General features: G+C 35.8%; 9 protein-coding genes across 9 annotated transcripts, besides 2 other annotated features; 6 read left to right on the top strand and 3 right to left on the bottom strand.

Moving 5' to 3' along the window:
• Window positions 1-135: part of a sequence feature (Protein overlapping with rRNA (FDP41_009336, KAF0972433.1) was converted to a misc_feature.) that runs on past the window's edge.
• A 45-nt stretch (window positions 136-180) lies between these two features.
• Window positions 181-956: a sequence feature (Protein overlapping with rRNA (FDP41_009336, KAF0972433.1) was converted to a misc_feature.).
• Window positions 957-1,130: 174 nt separating this feature from the next.
• FDP41_009335 (uncharacterized protein) lies at window positions 1,131-2,048 on the top strand (the record flags this gene model as incomplete). The annotated part of the gene is made up of 1 exon (XM_044713283.1): window positions 1,131-2,048. The coding sequence occupies one exon, from the start codon at window positions 1,131-1,133 to the stop codon at window positions 2,046-2,048; it is 918 nt and encodes a 305-aa protein (XP_044557147.1).
• A 156-nt stretch (window positions 2,049-2,204) lies between these two features.
• Window positions 2,205-2,746, top strand: FDP41_009334 (uncharacterized protein; the record flags this gene model as incomplete). Its single annotated transcript, XM_044713282.1, has 2 exons — window positions 2,205-2,228; window positions 2,438-2,746. 2 exons carry the CDS (start codon window positions 2,205-2,207, stop codon window positions 2,744-2,746), a joined length of 333 nt encoding a protein of 110 aa, XP_044557146.1.
• A 786-nt stretch (window positions 2,747-3,532) lies between these two features.
• On the top strand, window positions 3,533-4,906 carry FDP41_009333 (uncharacterized protein; the record flags this gene model as incomplete). The annotated part of the gene is made up of 1 exon (XM_044713281.1): window positions 3,533-4,906. The coding sequence occupies one exon, from the start codon at window positions 3,533-3,535 to the stop codon at window positions 4,904-4,906; it is 1,374 nt and encodes a 457-aa protein (XP_044557145.1).
• Window positions 4,907-4,910: 4 nt separating this feature from the next.
• Window positions 4,911-5,288, bottom strand: FDP41_009332 (uncharacterized protein; the record flags this gene model as incomplete). The annotated part of the gene is made up of 1 exon (XM_044713280.1): window positions 4,911-5,288. The coding sequence occupies one exon, from the start codon at window positions 5,286-5,288 to the stop codon at window positions 4,911-4,913; it is 378 nt and encodes a 125-aa protein (XP_044557144.1).
• Window positions 5,289-7,737: 2,449 nt separating this feature from the next.
• On the bottom strand, window positions 7,738-8,835 carry FDP41_009331 (uncharacterized protein; the record flags this gene model as incomplete). Its single annotated transcript, XM_044713279.1, has 1 exon — window positions 7,738-8,835. The coding sequence occupies one exon, from the start codon at window positions 8,833-8,835 to the stop codon at window positions 7,738-7,740; it is 1,098 nt and encodes a 365-aa protein (XP_044557143.1).
• Window positions 8,836-9,063: 228 nt separating this feature from the next.
• On the top strand, window positions 9,064-11,022 carry FDP41_009330 (uncharacterized protein; the record flags this gene model as incomplete). The annotated part of the gene is made up of 1 exon (XM_044713278.1): window positions 9,064-11,022. The coding sequence occupies one exon, from the start codon at window positions 9,064-9,066 to the stop codon at window positions 11,020-11,022; it is 1,959 nt and encodes a 652-aa protein (XP_044557142.1).
• Window positions 11,023-11,055: 33 nt separating this feature from the next.
• FDP41_009329 (uncharacterized protein) lies at window positions 11,056-12,345 on the bottom strand (the record flags this gene model as incomplete). Its single annotated transcript, XM_044713276.1, has 1 exon — window positions 11,056-12,345. The coding sequence occupies one exon, from the start codon at window positions 12,343-12,345 to the stop codon at window positions 11,056-11,058; it is 1,290 nt and encodes a 429-aa protein (XP_044557141.1).
• A 179-nt stretch (window positions 12,346-12,524) lies between these two features.
• On the top strand, window positions 12,525-16,085 carry FDP41_009328 (uncharacterized protein; the record flags this gene model as incomplete). Its single annotated transcript, XM_044713275.1, has 1 exon — window positions 12,525-16,085. One exon carries the CDS (start codon window positions 12,525-12,527, stop codon window positions 16,083-16,085), a length of 3,561 nt encoding a protein of 1,186 aa, XP_044557140.1.
• Window positions 16,086-16,270: 185 nt separating this feature from the next.
• Window positions 16,271-18,544, top strand: FDP41_009327 (uncharacterized protein; the record flags this gene model as incomplete). Its single annotated transcript, XM_044713274.1, has 1 exon — window positions 16,271-18,544. The coding sequence occupies one exon, from the start codon at window positions 16,271-16,273 to the stop codon at window positions 18,542-18,544; it is 2,274 nt and encodes a 757-aa protein (XP_044557139.1).
• Window positions 18,545-18,590: the final 46 nt, after the last annotated feature.

Raw genomic sequence — 18,590 nt, 5'->3', positions numbered from 1 at the left:
ACTCGTACATATTTCGTGGGTTCACAATTTCCAATAATTATGTGGAACTGAGAGAACCAGACACCCTAGAAACGAGCATACTCAAAGAGATGTTTACCGATTCTACCATACGTCCTTTTATCAATATTATGTATTGTATGTGCGTTAGTGATTGCATATTAAGCAGTAATTTTATAATAGATAAGAGCGTCGATTTAGAGTCATTGAAGGCAAGGTGGTATTCAGAAACACAAAAAACCAAAAAAACAGGCACAGACTCAGCAGGAGTGAATTTTTTGAATGTATTACTAAAGAGGAACACCGTTGAGAGCTACCCATTTGTGTCTTTGGGAAACATTTTTGTGGGAGCTTCCACAGCTTTTAATCTGTATTATGGTGACACCTCGGATTGGAGACTTGGATTGTACTATGTAGATGAACGATATTCGATCGATACTGATTGGATCACGCAACGAACCATTTTGGAGAACTATACTTCGAGCGTTTGTGGGTACAAAGACATCAGAGGCGTGTATTACAATAACCATGATATATTCGCGTATACATTTAATGTGACTTGCATTGTACCTTCAAGGGGAATATACCGACCTTGTTTTAATGATTTATTCTGTAGAGAAACACTACCGCCTGTGGAGCACTGTTACGTAGGTAGCGATGCTGACAACACAACAGATGAATACGGACAAATTAATTTCAGAACCGTTCAAGATGCTCTTCGTTTGTGCTCTTCCATACTCTACGAAAAATACTACACTCCACCTTATTCTCCACCTGTATTGAGCTTGCGTCTGGGGTGTGGAGAACACTTATTCTACAAACCAGTGTTTCCCAAAAACAAGCGAACGAAAAAAGGCTACAGCACTGCAGGTTCCCAAGTTGTCTCCAACCTCAGTACTGATGCAGCTCGACGATGCTTAACTTCTCAAATCGGACGGGATGAGGTGCATTCATCGTGATATGGCCGTAGCCAATCATCAAGATGCTTCTTTTGACCACTCTGAGGCATCATGTCAATAAATTATAACGTTGTACTTCAGAATAGCAACAAAATCTTTTTCATCACCCACCACGTCGGTCGTACGACCCAACAGGATCGATCACTGCAACAACAACAACAACCACCACAAAAAATGTCTTCATCATCAACAACAACAACCACTGATGGATTCCCCGAACTCTTGGCTGTTCGAAATGCCTTGTATCTGGGAAATTATAGTGTATGTATGAGTAAGATCGCTCAAACAAAGATCAATGAAAGTAATGCGGAAATGAAAATGGAACGAGATGTCTTGTCCTTCAGAGCACACATCGGATTGGGACAATATGATCTTGTATTACAACAAATTAAAGAGAGCGATAATTTGGCAATTCCTCTCCGGGGTGTACGTTTATTGTCTGAATATTTCCAGGCCCAGAATAGAGGAACATCAAGAGAGGCAATTATTGAAAAAGTAGACACTCTTCAACAAGATCCTTCGTTCACTACAGATCCAACTTTTGCTATTTGTTCAGCAACTATTTATGCTTTTGAAGGAAATGATATTGCTTGTTTGAAATCTCTTCATGATGTCTCCACTTTGGAAGCTTTTTCTTTACGTGTGAGAACTCTCATCCGTATGAATCGTATTGATTTGGCCGAACACACTTTCAATAAGATGATGGAACTCAACGAAGATGCTACAATTACCAATTTTACTAGAGCTTATGTGGCACTAGCAAAAGGAACCAAGGACAAGATTAGCGAAGCTGAATCAATTTTCAAAGAGCTCTCTGAAAAGTTTGGCCAATCAGTTCCACTTCTCAACGGTATTGCTCTTTGCCTCATGCACGATTTTGAATTTGCTGATGCTGAAAATACTTTACTCAGCTCACTCGCTCTTTCAACCAATAGTGTAGAGACATTGGTTAATCTAATTGCTTGCTCTATGCATTTGAACAAGGACGCATCCAGATTCCTCTCACAATTACAATCCACCTCTCCCAATCATCCTTGGGTTGTGAAATATAATTCCCTTTCTGACACATTTGATAGTCTCACCACCAAATAAATTTTTTGTCAAGAACACAACACTCACACACTAGTGTCATTCAAATTATGCACATTTCATGTATGTGGCTTTAGATCAATGTTCATTCTCTTTAATTTTGATTTGATTCATCAAGAGATTTCATTGGTGTTCTGGTCCATCGAAACTCCACAAAAAATGCTGATACTGCGATTTAAAAAAGTAGGTGTTTGTTGTGATGAAAGATCGAATGATGGATCGGGATGGACTTGAATATATGATTATTATTGCCATCATATATCACATGTATTCTTTGCTGATGATGAACATCATGTGCGGATGTCACTTGAATCGATGTGGACGATACAAATAATTTGAAACTTGTATTCGGAATGAATTCAACCAACCGAAAACGAAATCAAATTCATCAGTTAATAATTGGTGGAGCGGTTTCTCTCGGAGTTGGCTATCAACAAAAGAAAGACTATGATTCAAGAAAAACCTTAGCAGTCGAATTTCTAATGGATCGTCCTTCTCTAGAAGAAGATGATGATGATGATCATCCTCACCTCAACATTGGAAGTGAAGAAGCAAATAGAATAGCAAGAGAAGCACAACAACGAAAATTACTAGAAGGCGGTACTCCCACAAAAGATGAATTACACAAAATATTACAAGAACAGTTAAAGATGGATCTAGACACAAGTTTCATGTCATCGTCACCACCAGAAAACAAATAAGTCATTGTCAACACTATGATTGGAATGTGGCATCATGTATTTATTTGGCACGTTCATTCTTCCTCGAAATGGATTGGCATTTCAATCTTCCAATTACTTCCAAAATACCTCTCTAATGTACATACAAAACGTTTCTTCTTCATCAAGTCTTCATAAAATTCATCATGAATGAATATATAAAACAATTTGAAATATAAATGTCGTGGTGTGTAAGGACTGACATGCAAGCTTGATGGATGCAGTGCCAGCAGAAACCTGTTCACTAATGCTTTCATTTGCCTTGATGATTGGCTGAGTGTAGAGAATAAAGCAACATCATCCAATTAACTGAATAGCAAATTTTGATGCATGAGAATGATTCCATATTAAAACTCTTGGTGGAGAGTGGACTCAAAAAATTGAACGTCTGATTGTGGTGTGAAAAAAAGAATTTCAATTAATGGAGTTGCGAATCCAAGTTATGAATCATCTCGAGAAGGATTCAATGGACACACACCTGTTAACAAACAGAATATATCCATCACAATGACCATGTGTGAAAAGAGAGAATGTGAAAAGACGCGAGAATGAATAAATATAATAATTAACGACTCGTATGGTTCGGAAAATTTGTAGTTGATTGATACTCACAAAAAATTGTTTCTGCAGATTCTCTCACGATCGCGGAACCAGAAGAGAAAATTCCGAAGTTGTCTGTGTGTTGCTGCTGTTGTGGTTGTTGTGGTTGTTGATTATTGCTCTTTGAAATTGCTTCATCATCACAATTTTCTGATTGTATCCGAGAAGATGTTCGATCCATTAAAGAATTACAATTATGATCGTATGAATCATTTGGTCCGTAAAATTGGACAAGATCAAGAAGATTCCAACCCTCCAACCAATTCCGATCGTGAATCCAAGGTCTTCTCACATCAAAAACAACCATTTAATGATCAAAACACAACAAGTGTCAATTTAAAATTTGATGAATTTATAGAACAAATTGAACACTTGAAACCTTTTCTTAAGAATATTGAAAAATTTGTCATTTCACACAATGCATTAGATGAACAAGTAGTGTCCGAAAGAGTGAGTTCACAAGAGTTAAAGGTTCTCTCACAACGATGTACAGAACTGGATATTAGTTGTAACAATTTTTCAAACATTTCACATGAAAATTGGAGTTTTTTAAATGAGGAGGAATGTGTGTTGAGAAAGTTGGATGCTCACAGTAATAGATTTTCAGAATGGATCGTTGCCATAAATTCTCAGAATGGAAATTGGTTGTCAAAACTTGAAGTTTTAAATTTAAATGGCAATTGTTTGACACAATTTTTGAATCCTTCTCTCATTCATGAACCTCACACTATTTTGAGTGCTCTTCAAATTCTTGATCTATCCAATAATAATGTGACAGATTTGGAGAGTTTGAATATGATTGTGTTGAGTGGGCATTTAAGGTCACTGAAAGTTTTACACATGAAAAAGAATAAGTTGTCAGGAGTTCTAAAGAACACTGCTATCAACCATTCGTTCAAGAACACATGCCTTGAAGAGATTTATTTAGATGATAATCAATTGGAACAAGTCGAAAATTCATGGATTTGTGCATTGCCCAATTTGAAAGTACTTTCATTAGCATTCAACAAGTTAAAAGATGTAGAGGTATTAGAACCATCTCGCCTTGAAAAGATTTATCTACACTCGAACGAAATCACTAGCTTGGACAATATGAAAGGAATCTTTACTGATTCTTTGAAAGTTCTCTCGATCCATCAAAACCAAATCACAAACCTGCCAAATGAAATTGGGCATTGCAGTGCCAGTATATGTGAGATCACTCTCTTCAACAATAATCTGCAAAGATTGCCATCCAATTTGTTCCAACTTACTCAAATTGAAACTCTCTATTTGCAAAACAATGAACTGTGTGAAATATCTGAAGAAATTGGTAATTTGCAAAATTTAACTGAATTAGATTTATTTAATAACAAACTCACATCCATTCCTTCATCCATTGGCAAGCTTGTTAAAATGAAGAGATTGTGTCTCGATAACAATGATCTAAGAACACTTCCAACTGATATCATTAATTTAACAAATCTCATTTCATTCAGTTTTCATGGAAATTCCAACTTGAAAGTTTCTCCATATATATCAATGATGGCAACAGGATTGTAATAATTTAGTGTTGTTTTTCATAAACAATTCTTCTGATATTATTATTATGTGCATTTTGTGGATGAGTTGGTGATTTGATATTCACAACCAACGGAACTGAATAATCCAAAGTAAGAAACATTTTTGTGTTTAATCCCAAACTTCTTGGAAATTGCTCAATGCTCGGAGTGGTAGTAATCTCAATGTTCAGTGATGGTGCCATAGATGTAATCATGGCCTTCAAAACTACCCACAAAAACTGTGCTGATTTCTCTGTGCCTTTCTGTATGATCGAGAACAAATATTTGAGCAATGCGATCCATGATGATGATCTTGTTGATGATGTTATTTTTCGGTCCGAAGGTGTTTCGGGTTTACCAATGACGGTTGTTGTAAAGGCCATCCCGAGTGTGAGGTTGTTTTTGTGCAAAGCAAAGTTGGTATTTTTTGCTGGTGGTTCAGCAGTGTGAATTTATTCTTGAGTTATTATAATACAAATTGCTCTTGGAACCATTCAAGATATTCATCATCAGATATATTTGTTTGTCCATACGAAATATATTTTTTAACTTGCTCCATTCTTCTTCAGTGAAATTTTCTTTTGAAATATCTTGCGAAGTAATATTATTTGGTTTGTTGTAAAGATCACAGAGATCAAGGGAGTTGAGGAACATCTAATCGTAAACTTTGGACCAAATCTACGAATTTCCTATATCAGCAAATGTTGTCTCAATTCTGGAACATTGTGCCCCAAATTGATCATTAAAATCAACCTCCAAAGCTCCTTTAGGTGTTTTTAATGGAATGCAAAAATTATCATTCATTCAATTCAACTCCAAGTCTTTTTATGATCCACTTGTTGGAATATCCTCCTTCAAGTTGAAATATTCCATTTTATGATATATTCTGAACGTAGTGAAAGGCATGACAGTTTCGATTGTAAACAATTAAAGAGTTTGGTTTGATACCTTTCTGCATTTTAATGATTAGTCTCTCTTTGCGTTGCTTAGTGACCACCCACTTGCTTTCTTAAGCTTATTCAGGTACCTTTTTCGCTGATCGGAATGTTCTTATGGTAAGGAAGAACATTGTGACAGTGCAGGCCCACCTTGATTCGAATCTTTTCGGCAAGGATTTTACTGAGCTCAGTAACCATATATTTTTATTATTTTAATTTTCATGTATTTAATTCATCACGTTATCATGATTTCCATGGATTTATCAAGCAATTGCTTAAATGTGACTTCTTGCGCTTCACATCATAGAATCTTCGTCTCTGTCTTCATCCTTCCTACTTCCTTGCGTTTCTTTGGTTTTCTCCTTTTTCCGCTGAGCGGTTTTTGGAGTTTTTTACCTTCTCAAGAGATAAGGGACTCTCCTGAATAAAGTTAATTGACAAAATATGCAGAAAATCCCACAAACCTACTAGTCCTTCCTTAAATAACAAACGAATTTTATTGTTTACTCTTTCGAAACAATCAATTTCCAGTACTGCTTTCCCTCATCACATCCTCATACTCTTTCTTCATCCTACTGATTTTCTCATCCATCTCCTTTTTTATCTCTTCCAGTGATGAATGAAAATAATTATCAGCCCTGTCAGAAATGAATGGTGGGGATAGAGAATCTATTGAGATGTAGGAACAATTGTTTCACACTTGACCTTGTTAATGTCATCCTAGACTTACAAATCAATCTGATCTTAAAAGAAGGAACAGAGAATGTGAATTGGTTATATCCCTTCAATCCTTGAATTCTCTCTAAGGGATGACAATTCACCAACATAAGAAACTTAGATCTAATTCTTAACAAAGAACATAGTCACTTACTCTCAGGCCAAACCATTCTTCTATTTATGGAAAATGAATAAATGAAAAAACACGCTTCATGCTGCCTTGTGAGCAAACGCTCTCTCAAAGTGCAAGCCAAACCCTCCAGAATGCTCTTGGGTTGGCTTGGAATTACAAACCACACACCAGCACATCTGGAGAGAATATTTCAACTTGTTTTTTTTTATTGATGGTTTGGCGTTCAAAGCATGCACACAAGTCACCATTTAAGGCTATAACTAACATGGATTGTAATATGTTAGCGGTAAAAATGTGGTAAGGCTGGATTGAGACGAGTAAGGCTTGACATCCTTGGCCATGTTGTATCATTTACTAAATATGGAGATTTTTAAAGTGTCACCTTGTCGATAGGAGTGTGATTCGAGGGGATAATAATCTGTTTGATTTAACAGTCCTACCTCTTGTTCAAATTGGCATTTCAGTTTCGAAAAAAAAATTATGTGAATAAACCGCATGTAGAAAGTGGAAGGTCGATTAAAGGTTCTTCACTCTTCTTGCAAGGTGCCTTAAACGCTCTTGTAGTTTCAAATTGAGATGGCATCCTAGTGAACATGGAATTCCAACTTTCATTGCCTTTTGCATATGTGGAAGCAACAAGTACGAGTAATTGTGCATTACTCAATACCAATACCTCAAGTCAACCAGGAACTTTAAAGTTTTCAGTTGACTAAAAATTTTACATTACTTTCACATGAAACTGATAAGGTTTTGAAATATAACATCTTGCTAACGAAAAATTGGCTCATGCATGATTGTGCAAAATTGCTCGCTGAAAATTGTCTACGCCGCATAGTAACAATGGCCTTGTATCTGGGACCTTGTAGAGTAAAGGGACTATCATTCGCTAACTCTTCAGGCCAAAGCTTCATTCACTTTCGTATTGGATGTCCTGGAGAAAAATGAATACCAAGACCAACATGTAACCTAAATTTAATCCACAATCAAAAGTTGGAGCAACTATCTCTTCACATACATGTGTATATTTAATTCTCTTTTAACATATCAAGGTTTGTTATGGGTGTTCAGGTCTAAATATTGAGGAGCTTTGGTCTTGGACTCATAATTGGGAGGGAGAGCTTCTGTTGTGTGGCCGTCAAACACGATGGAAGTGAAGAGTCTTATAAACTCATTAAAATTCCATAAAATTCTGTAATGAAGTGGAGTATTCGTGTGATCCTTTGTCTCCTCGTTGACACTTCGCGATAATACTTCATTCAACTTGGAGAGCATTAATTGTAACATTTCTTCCATATTTTTCTCTAGTCGAGAATTTGAAAACATGGACCATGTCATTGCGAATAAAGTCAACGCACTCAACACCATAATGGTGCAGTAAAGGTATGTAAATTTCCATGATTGATCAAAAGACTGTTGACCACAAATGAGCACACTCTCTTTAGGGTTGAAGGGATTGATTCGAACTATAATTCTTGCCCCTTGCTTAAATTTTTCTTTCAACTCTTCCAATTCTTTTTCTTGAGATTTTGTTTCCTCTCCTCTTGAAAATAAGGTTGATAATGTCCAATATGGAACACTCCAAAATATGCGATCTCCTTTGAATACTCGATTTGATTTTCCTCTTACAATCATTGGAGATTCCTCGGGATCAATGGGAGGATCCATTAGAGGAATAAACAATATATCACTCTTTTTAGGATCATCAGTTAATGGCACCGTTCTACTTCTATTGGGATCAATCTTTCTATAACTATTGCTTTCGGAATGTTTTATGAAATAATCACTAGTTCCTAGCCGATATTCGTATTGAATATTAATTCTAGACGATTTTATCATTCCAAACAATGCATCTCCTTTTTCAATATTTACTGATTGTACAATGCCTCTTGCAAAAGGCCATCTTTTACATTCATCGGCTTTTCGTAACACACATTTCGTATGTTGAATTTGAGAATAAATTTTCCAAATCGGAATTAAAGAAACAGCGCAAGCCGTGGCTATTGATACAAAACATCTGTGCTGACGGGATGATGATTGAACCAAATATTTGGCATTGTGTTGTTTTGATGATAACGATAATTTTGAATGGCCAACCAATGTACAAGGAGGAGAATCATTGAGGCGAAGTATCGATTGAATCATTTTTTCAAGTGTCCAAAAAGGTAAAATCTTCTTATGCCAATACATCCTTGCATAATTAAACTTTGTTCATTCATTCATTTCCATGAACAATTCATTTTCGATGTGTTTCAAGAGAAAATGTTCAAATTTCGTGCCATCATCCAAAACTATTTTTTTGTAATCACAGATAATTTTTGAGTGTTTTGCGTTTTAAAAAAATATCTCAACCATCATCACAAAATTATCATCATGGCTGAACTCTCCCCACAACAAGTGCAATCACTCTTTGAGAATATTGTCAAGGGTCTTGAAGCTGAACAATCATCATGGAAATCATTAGAAGAAGTCGAACAAGAAAAGAAGGCTGATGAAGTGGTGAACAATGCTGTTAGTCAGTCTGGACTCAAGATGGATGAAGCTGAAGTCGTGAACCAGGGTTTGCGTGTCGGTGAATTCAATGAAGTTGTTGCTGGACTTGTTAAGAAGTACAGTGAAGTTAAACCACAAACTAAATCAGCAAAGAAGAAGCTCGATAAGAGAATTTCGTCAATGGAAAAGAAATTGCAAAAGAAGAAGACCCAAAAGGAATCCGACTCGTCTTCTTCAATTGACGAAGAAACACTCGATCCAAGCAAGTATTATGAAATCAGAAAGAAGGCTATTGCTGAATTGGAGAAGGAAGGATTTGATGCTTTCCCACACAAATTCCAAGTTGACACCACTGTTCCTGAATTCATCAAAAATTACAGCAGTTTGGCTGCCGAAGAACGTAAACCAGAAGCCAAAGTGGCTTTGGCTGGTAGAATTCTCACAAGTAGACCAACTGGTAAATTAGTCTTTTACACCATTAGAGGAGAGGGAGAGGATCTTCAAGTCATGAGTGGTATCAGCGACTATGCTGAAGGTGACGAAGCATTCAAAAAGATTCACTCAATTCTCCGTCGTGGTGATGTCATCGGTATCAATGGATTCCCAGGAAAGAGTAAGAAGGGTGAATTGAGTATTATCCCAACCAAGATTACTTTGCTGACACCTTGCTTCCACATGTTACCAAAGGAACACTATGGTTTGACAAACATGGATACAAGATATAGACAACGTTATTTGGACTTGATCATGAACAAGAAGTCAAGAGATATTTTTGTTACTCGTAGCAAAATTATTGCTCACTTGAGAACTTTCTTGAATGAAAGAGGTTTCCTTGAAGTTGAAACACCAATGATGAACATGATTCCTGGTGGTGCCAATGCTAGACCATTCACAACTTATCACAACGATTTGAATATGCTTCTTTATATGCGTATATCACCAGAATTATATTTGAAGCAATTGGTAGTCGGTGGTTTAGAGAGAGTTTATGAAATTGGTAAAAACTTCAGAAATGAAGGTATCGATTTGACTCACAACCCAGAATTTACTGCATGTGAATTCTATATGGCTTATGCTGACTACAATGATTTGATGCATATTACTGAGGAATTGTTGAGTGAAATGGCTCTTGTCGCCAACGGAAAGGATCCAAAGAATTTGCCAGAAGTCGTTCCAGATGAATGGTATATGAGACCTTTCACTTTCAGAGATGGAAAGGATGTTATGGTCAACTTCAAGCCTCCTTATAGAAGACTTCCAATGATTTCAAGTATTGAAGAACATCTCAATGTTAAGATCCCAACTGACTTGGAATCAGAGGAAACTCGTCTCTTCCTTGTTGACCTTCTCAAGAAGCATAATGTGGAATGCCCTCCACCAATGACTACTGCAAGAATGTTGGATAAATTGGTTGGTGAATTCCTTGAACCACAATGCATTAATCCAACTTTCATCACTGAACATCCACAAATCATGTCACCACTTGCCAAGTGGCACAGAAATAACAAGGTTTTGACTGAACGATTTGAACTGATGATCATTGGAAAGGAAGTTTGTAATGCATATACTGAATTGAATCAACCTTTCATTCAACGTGAACGATTTGAAGATCAAGTTAAGCAAAAGGATGCTGGTGACAGCGAAGCTCAATTTATGGATGAATCTTTCTGTACTGCTTTGGAATATGGTCTTCCACCAACTGGAGGTTGGGGTATTGGTTTGGATCGTTTGACCATGATTCTTTCTAACAACTATAACATTAAGGAAGTCATTCTTTTCCCAGCTCAAAAGCCTGAGACGAATGAAGCTCAAGAAACAGCCCAAGAAAATCAACAATAAGTTGTTCATAAACCTTTATTCTATAAAAACAAATTACGTATCTAGCCATGAAATGTGACCTACAATCAAGTATTTTCCTGGCAAACTCTTTCCAGGTGAGGGTGACAACACAGTCATTGTTCTGTTTTCTGGGTCAATTTTAGTCACATGAACCACACCATAAATGTTTTTGGTTAAAACTTCATCCATGGAGCTGGCATGGGATACTGCAATAATACTGAACTTGGTAACCTCGCTAAAGTCTACTTGCTTGATCTCAACAGGATTAAAACTTGACTTTGCTCCTATTGGAAGAACACTTTCTGGTGCTTGCCATTCACTTCCAATTCTGCACAAAATGATATCGTCAAATTTAACAACGATAGAATGAGGGCTCAAGCTTCGGGTAGCTCCATAGAAGTATTGTTTTGTTCTTAATTGATTGGTCTTGCTTCTGTGTTCTTTTGTTCTGTTGACGACACCTGGATTCTTTTTAAGTCTAGTTACAGCAATTTTGGAGTCCTTCAAATCTTTTTTGAGATTGTTGGTCATTCTGTCATCACCCATAACAATTACTTGATTAATATTCATTTCTTTGATAATGTATAGTAGTATTTGATGTCCGACACCTTCAACCCAGCTACCAGTATTTACAATAAATCCTCCCTCGCTTAATAATTGATCGTTCGAAATTCGTTTATCAATCATTTTCTTCATTTGGCTCACCAAAGTTTTGAAGTAATCAATATTCTTTTCAGGAGAGGTTTCACCGTAGAAATAAGTCAATGGTGAGCAGAGAGAAAATTCATCTTCAATGTCAATAGTTTCCCATGCATTTCTAACAATCATGCTCAAAGTTCCAGGAAAAGTGATATCATTTTGACCACAATCTAAATCAGCAAATATCAGGCGCTGCCCAAGTCTTACTGCATAATTTACTAAAATTTTGGCGACCGAGTTTTTCCCAGTATCAGCAGGTCCACAGATTAATACTCTCGGAGGAGGATTCATAGGAGCTCTTTGTGCATTGATTTTCTCATGCATTTCTAAATATTCCTTCATGGGTGTTTCAGAGCCGACGTAGCTATTAATTTCATCTTTTCCTTTAGAACTTTGCAGTTCAATGGTTGCTCCGTGATACGTAAATACTGCTCCGTTCCTTCCTCCATTGAAAGTATATGATTTATTTAAAGCTAATTCCGCTCCAAAAAATTCAGCTTTTCCTTCTATTAATTTCAATTTTAGAGTTTCTCCAAAATCAACTTCAAATCTAAGCTCCTCTTCCGGTTTTAATTCAACTTTTAATTTTTTACTGGATGATGATGAAGAGTCGTCTTCAGACATTTTTTAATGAATCAAAATTTCCAATTACTTCACGTTCAACAAACGGAATGTCCAACAAGCTAAGCTATTCCATCACCCCGATTGTATTGAACCAATCCTTTCATTCATTCTTCTTCATTCTTTTAACGTTCAATCCAATTCAAAAAACTCAATCAATTTACAAATTAACTTCTGAAAAAATGAAAGCTTTTGCTCTTGCTGCTCGCGAACCATGTTGGAAGGGCAAAAAAGCCTCTCTACTCGGATCATCCATAACAAACGGTTTTTCAAATGTAGGAAAGGGCAAAAGCAGTCTTAAATATGGCTGCTCCGATTCAGTAATTTCAAAGAAACTCTTTCATAGGACTGCAGAAAGTTTAGTGAAAATCGGAATGTTTGGTGATATTCATTTCCAAGATGTGGGATTGGATCGTGTTGTGGAGACTGGAGAGTGGATTGTTGAAGAGTTCGAAAAACAGAAAGTCGACTATGTGGTGTGTATGGGTGATGTACTGAACACAAGAGAAACTGTGAGTGTGAAGGCCCAAAGTAGTGCTTTCGAGTTTTTTGACAAGCTTGCCAGTAAGATTCCAAAGAATGTCCACATAATCTGCGGTAATCATGATTTGAATTTGAAATATGACACAAAAATCAGCTCTCTCGACGCTCTAGGATTAAAATTGTCTGCTCCAAGCAATTTATTTCTCCACAAGTATATCGAAGAAGTAGATCTTGATGGAAAACGTTGTGTGATGATACCTTATTATGAAGATCCATCTATAATTCGTGACTGGGTGTCCAACAAAGCCTCAAAAAACTCTGAAAGCCTGAGCCAATCTTTGGCATTTTGTCACATGGCTATCAATGGAGCCATTCAACGGTATCAAGTTGACAACAAGAACAACCTCTATTGTAGAACCTTTGATGAACAAATAGGAAAAAATATTCTGAAAGAGAAAAGAAAAGGAAGCGAAAAGCTGAAAAAAGATTCTATTAATGATATGGATTTACCTGCAGAAGGTTCCAAAGTACCTAAATATCTGACTAAATTTCAACGTGTTTTTTCAGGGCATTTTCATCACCATCATTTTTGTGACAAGAAGGTTCTCTATGTTGGAAGTCCAATGCAGCATCATTTTGGAGATTCTGGTGATTCAGGTCGTGGCATTGTAATTTATGACACTGAGACAGATGAAATCAGGTTTATTCAAAATCCCAATTGGGATAAGTTCAGAATTTTGAGGCTAAAATCAGAGGACGATCTTGGAGATTTGAGCCAATACAAAGGAAAATATATTTCAATCATTTACGAAAGTATGGACTTGAATCCTCAAAAGATTCAAGATAAGCTGTTGGAAGCAGGTGCAAAATCAGTACGGAAACAGTCTGTAGCTGTTAGAAAAGTGCAATCGTCTCTGCAGGAAAAGGAATCCTCGAGAGATGCTGACGACAAACTTGGACACATCAATTTTGAAGACTTTGTTGTAAAATATGTCAAACAATATGCTAACCTTTCTTCAATGGGAATAGAATCTAAATTTGTGGACGATATTATTGAAAGAGGAAAAGAAATAATTTCTACTGTCACAAAACAAGGAAAACATCACTTAAATGTTGGTGACACATTTAGGGCAAATTTAAAATCGATAACCATACAAAATTTTTTAGGAGTTCAAGGATGTATTACGTTTGATATTAAGAACATGGAGAATGGTGTTTGGTTTTTGGAAGGACCAAATGGTTCTGGAAAGAGTACAGTTCTAGAAGCTATTACATGGTGCATGTTTGACAATTTTCTAAGATCCGATATGAGTAAGGTAGATTATGCAGTGAATGACGTAACGAAAAAAGATTGTTTGGTACGATTAGACTTTAATTCGGGATATTCGATTGAAAGATTTCGAAAATACACCAAGGCAGGAGCCAATGAACTTCCTGAGGACATTGCGACATCATCTCCAGAGCGAAAGGGTACTGGACTTCGAGTGTTCTATGAAGGCAAGTACTTGAGCGAGTATGAAAAGGGCTCTCTCAAGGATTCGCAGGTAGCTCTGGAATCGTTGCTAGGTATCAATTATGACATGTTTACAAAATCTATTGTTGTTGGTGACAATTCTGTAAACTTTTTAACATCAGACTCTAAGAAAAGAAGAGAGTTAATTGAGGACTTATTAGGATTGTATTTATTCGATGATTATTTAGCTAATACAAGGGAACGAAAGAAAGCTCTAGTAGAGACCGTCTTTAAGGGTAAAACGTTAGAGGAACAAATTTTACATTCGATCAAACTGCTGGAAGAGAATATTGAAAGGAATGAAAAAGAAAAACTTTCCATCACAGAGATCATACAGAGACTCTCTCAAGAGCACTCTCAAATTATTTCAAAATTGGAGGAGTCATCGAAACTAAAACGTACTCTTGAGGATCAATGGAGAAAAGCACAACAGTTGAACATTGCCCTCCAAAACAAGACCTCGTTGATGACCAAAAGAGATGCTTTAAAACAACGAATTGCCAACAATGTGGCCACCCTTAGTAGATTGAACAGTGAGGCAGTAGCTCTCTACATTGATGGTAAATCTCAGGTTCATGAGATCGAAGCGCATTTCAATCAAAAGGTTGATGACACTCGACATAGAATGAAACAAATTTCAGAAGAAATCATGTCGAACAGCATTGAACTTCGACATGCAAAAGAAAAGTTAGAAAAACTAGAGGACCTTGTTAATTTAAATGAGTGTCCATACTGTGAACAGAAAATAGAACATCAAACTCATTCTAAATTTGAGCAAGAAAAACAAAATCTTTCGGATGTAATAGCACGTTCTACTCGCCATCAAATGACTCTTTCTTCATCCCTTCAAAATCTTGAGACAGAATTTAATGAGTTGGAAAATCAGAAGCGAATTACCATCACAAAGCTTACTCAATTGCAAAACTCAAGATTACTCACAGAAAACGAAACTAAAACACTTCAATCAGAGTTAGAGTCGGTTGAAAATCAACTGAATGAGATTGAGATCCAGTCTGGTTCCCTTGAATCATCGAACATTCAAGAAATTCAAGAGAAGCTTAACAAGGCAGCAGAGGAAGAGAAAAACATGCTTGAGAGAAAATATCAACATGAAGCTCAACTAAAAGTTCAAAAACAAAAACTCAAGGATTTATCTGAACAAACCACCAAACAAAGAGCTGAATTGGATGCACTTCGAGAAAGGCATGTAGAAAGTGCAAAAGAAACAGAACAAAATGAAAAAGAATATGCTGTTCTCAATTTTTGGGAAAAGGCATTCGACAGAAGAGCTAGAAAGTCAAGTAAGGATGACTTTGAGACAATGAGATCATTCTTACTGGATAAATCTATTGAAGATTTGAATAATATTCTTGAAGAGTATTCCAAACTTATTGGAAGTGACACACTTCCAATCACTTTCAATTCAGATTTGATGATTAACGAAGATTATGGAAAGAGATCATCCGGACAACGAAAGAGAAATCATTTAATGATTCATTTTGCCTTATTCGAACTTGTTCGACAACGATCAAGATTTTCAAGCAACTTTTTAATGTTAGATGAAGTTTTTGATGCCTTAGATGTCACAGGTCAAGAACAAGCACAACAAGTCATTGAAATGCTTTCCACAAAAATTGACAAGGTGTTTGTTATTTCACACTCCACTCAAAACATGGAATTTAGAAAGAAAGCCATCAAAGCAACAATGACTCCACAAGGTTCCAAGTATGAGATCATCTACAGATAATGCTTTCTATTACAAATTGACAAGATGTTATTTCTCGTGCTATTGTGTGACGTCACATTAAATTCAAAAAGGTTCGTCCCCATTGACCAAACAGGTCAATTGTTGTAAATATGGAGCATCTCAAAGACCTCATTCTGCATTAGTCATCATGCTGCTGACGTGTCGTCAAGCCTTCTTGAAAAAAAATGCAAACTTCATCATCGTCTGGAGGACCTTTTTCGCATTTGATGAATTCATCATCCACCATGCGAAATCGACCAACCTCATCATCATCAACGCCTCACCACTCTCAAGATGAAAATCCCATTCAACAAAATATTTATTCGACGACCTCTTCTTCAAAGTATCGAACACAACATCAAACAAAACCAAGTCGATGGATTTTAGGAATCATCATCGGAATACCCATCTTTTTACTCATTTTGTTTTATTGGGAATTTAGTAAAACAGAAAATGTCGAATGGGAAGATGTGAAAGAGGACATTCATGTTCCACAACAAGTATTACGAAATTTGGAATTGAATCAAGATGAATCAACATCGATCATTCGAAAAAGAAGCAAATTAGGAATTGTCACCTATGCACAGAGTGATGCTCACATGGATTGGTTGAAAAAGGAATATTTCTCTCATTTGAATGATATGAGACAGTATCGAACAATGGTTTATATCTCAATTTGTGAAAATATTAGAAATAATTTGGATTTGTCAGAATTCACAAATAATGAAAATAGAGATGTGATCAAGATTTCATTTTCAAAATCATGTCACATACCGTCTCTCATCAGTAATGGAATCAAGTTCTCAAAAAGGCATGTTGAATATTTCATGGTACTAGATCCTGGCTTTTCTATTTATGGGCATGAAGAGAAGAAGACTACTTTAAATGTAGTTAACAAAAGAATTGATGATTTATTGGGAGAAAGTGAAAGTAAGCAATTATTTAGAGAGTATGGGGACTATGGACTGCTTGCTGTGAATGTTTATGACTCGACGGAAATGCCTGCCACTAGTACTTTCAATATTCAAATTCCAAAAGAAACCATGAAACAACAACTTTGGATTTCCAAGTTATTACCTCTCTATTCTCAAGAGCAACGAAAAGCAATTTCACAATTTTATGAAAAGTGGAAACAATCCAACACGTTGTTTGTTCCATTTTCTGAATACTATGATAGAGATGCAATTTTGAGCACACCAGCCTCTCATTTCTTTATTTTTGCAACCTCAAGTCCAGAAGGAAATAATTACAATCTCAAAAATGATGAAATTATTGACAATGTGGTGGAAGGTCTTGAAAGATACATTTCAGATAATAGTTATCAAAATTCTTTTAATATGATTGAAAGTAGACAGATCTTGTCAAGTTTAATACTTTCACAGATATTAGATCGATATGAGCAATTTAAAGAAAAGACCAATTCTCCTCCTATATTCTTTTTACCACACACTTTTTCTATTGAATGGAAACCATCTCACAATACTCTTCAAGAATCTACAGAATTGCTTCACAACGGACTTTCATTCGCAACTTATTGTCACATTGATGAAATTGATATTTTGAATGGATTAATTAAGAGATTGTATGATGGAGATCGTTTGATTGTTATTTTTACAGCAAGTTCACCCAAGCAATGCATGTCAGAGGAATTACAACAATTTATGAATTCTCCAAAAAAAGCAAGAATTGATTACAAATGTATGGTTATGAAAAAGAAAGATTCAATTCCAATTAATCGTTTCAAAAATCAAGCACTGCTCCTTTCAAAAACTAAATGGATATTCATGTTAGATGTTCAATTGAGAATTTCAAAGAATTTGAATCGAGATTTCACCAAATTATTTATTACAGATTCTTCATCAAGACCATTAGAAAAATTGGAACCCTTGTCTCAACACTCTGAATCTCTTTTTTGGAAATCTCCTATTGAACACATTAAGAAATATTCAAATCTTGCTCAATTTTTAGAATTGGAAAAGATTGTTTTTGTTCCTCCATCGTTTGAACAAAATGAAATGGAAGAGGAATTACCAAATGATTTCACAAGTTTGAAAAGAAGTTACCAAAAACGAATGCTTTCTGTAGAGAATGCTCAACAAGTCGATGTTTCAAATTATTTTGCAGTTTCTTCTCAAGGACAAAAAGCATACCAAGTGAAACCATATTATCCATTTAATTCATTATTTATTGCAGCTGTGACACATTTACCTTTTTATGATGAACATAGTTATCAATCATTGGCTGTCTATCATCTGCACTTGAATATGAAATATTTCCAATATTATATTTTACCAAGACATTTTGTTGTTCGCTCTATTCTCTCCTCACAACAAAATCACAAGAAACGAATCAAACCAAAACAACCACAATTAGATTTGGCTCTAAAAAAGATGAGTGATTTTTATTCGAATGAGAGAATTAATTTATTGAAGAAAGATCATCTCCGAAATGAGATTTAAATTGTTCAACACACAAAGTGTATGCATCAAATGATCTTGTTTTTTA

Source organism: Naegleria fowleri (genome assembly GCF_008403515.1).
Source record: "Naegleria fowleri strain ATCC 30894 chromosome Unknown tig68, whole genome shotgun sequence".
Lineage (NCBI taxonomy): Eukaryota > Heterolobosea > Eutetramitea > Acrasida > Naegleriidae > Naegleria > Naegleria fowleri.
This window is presented reverse-complemented; position numbering and strand designations above follow the sequence as displayed.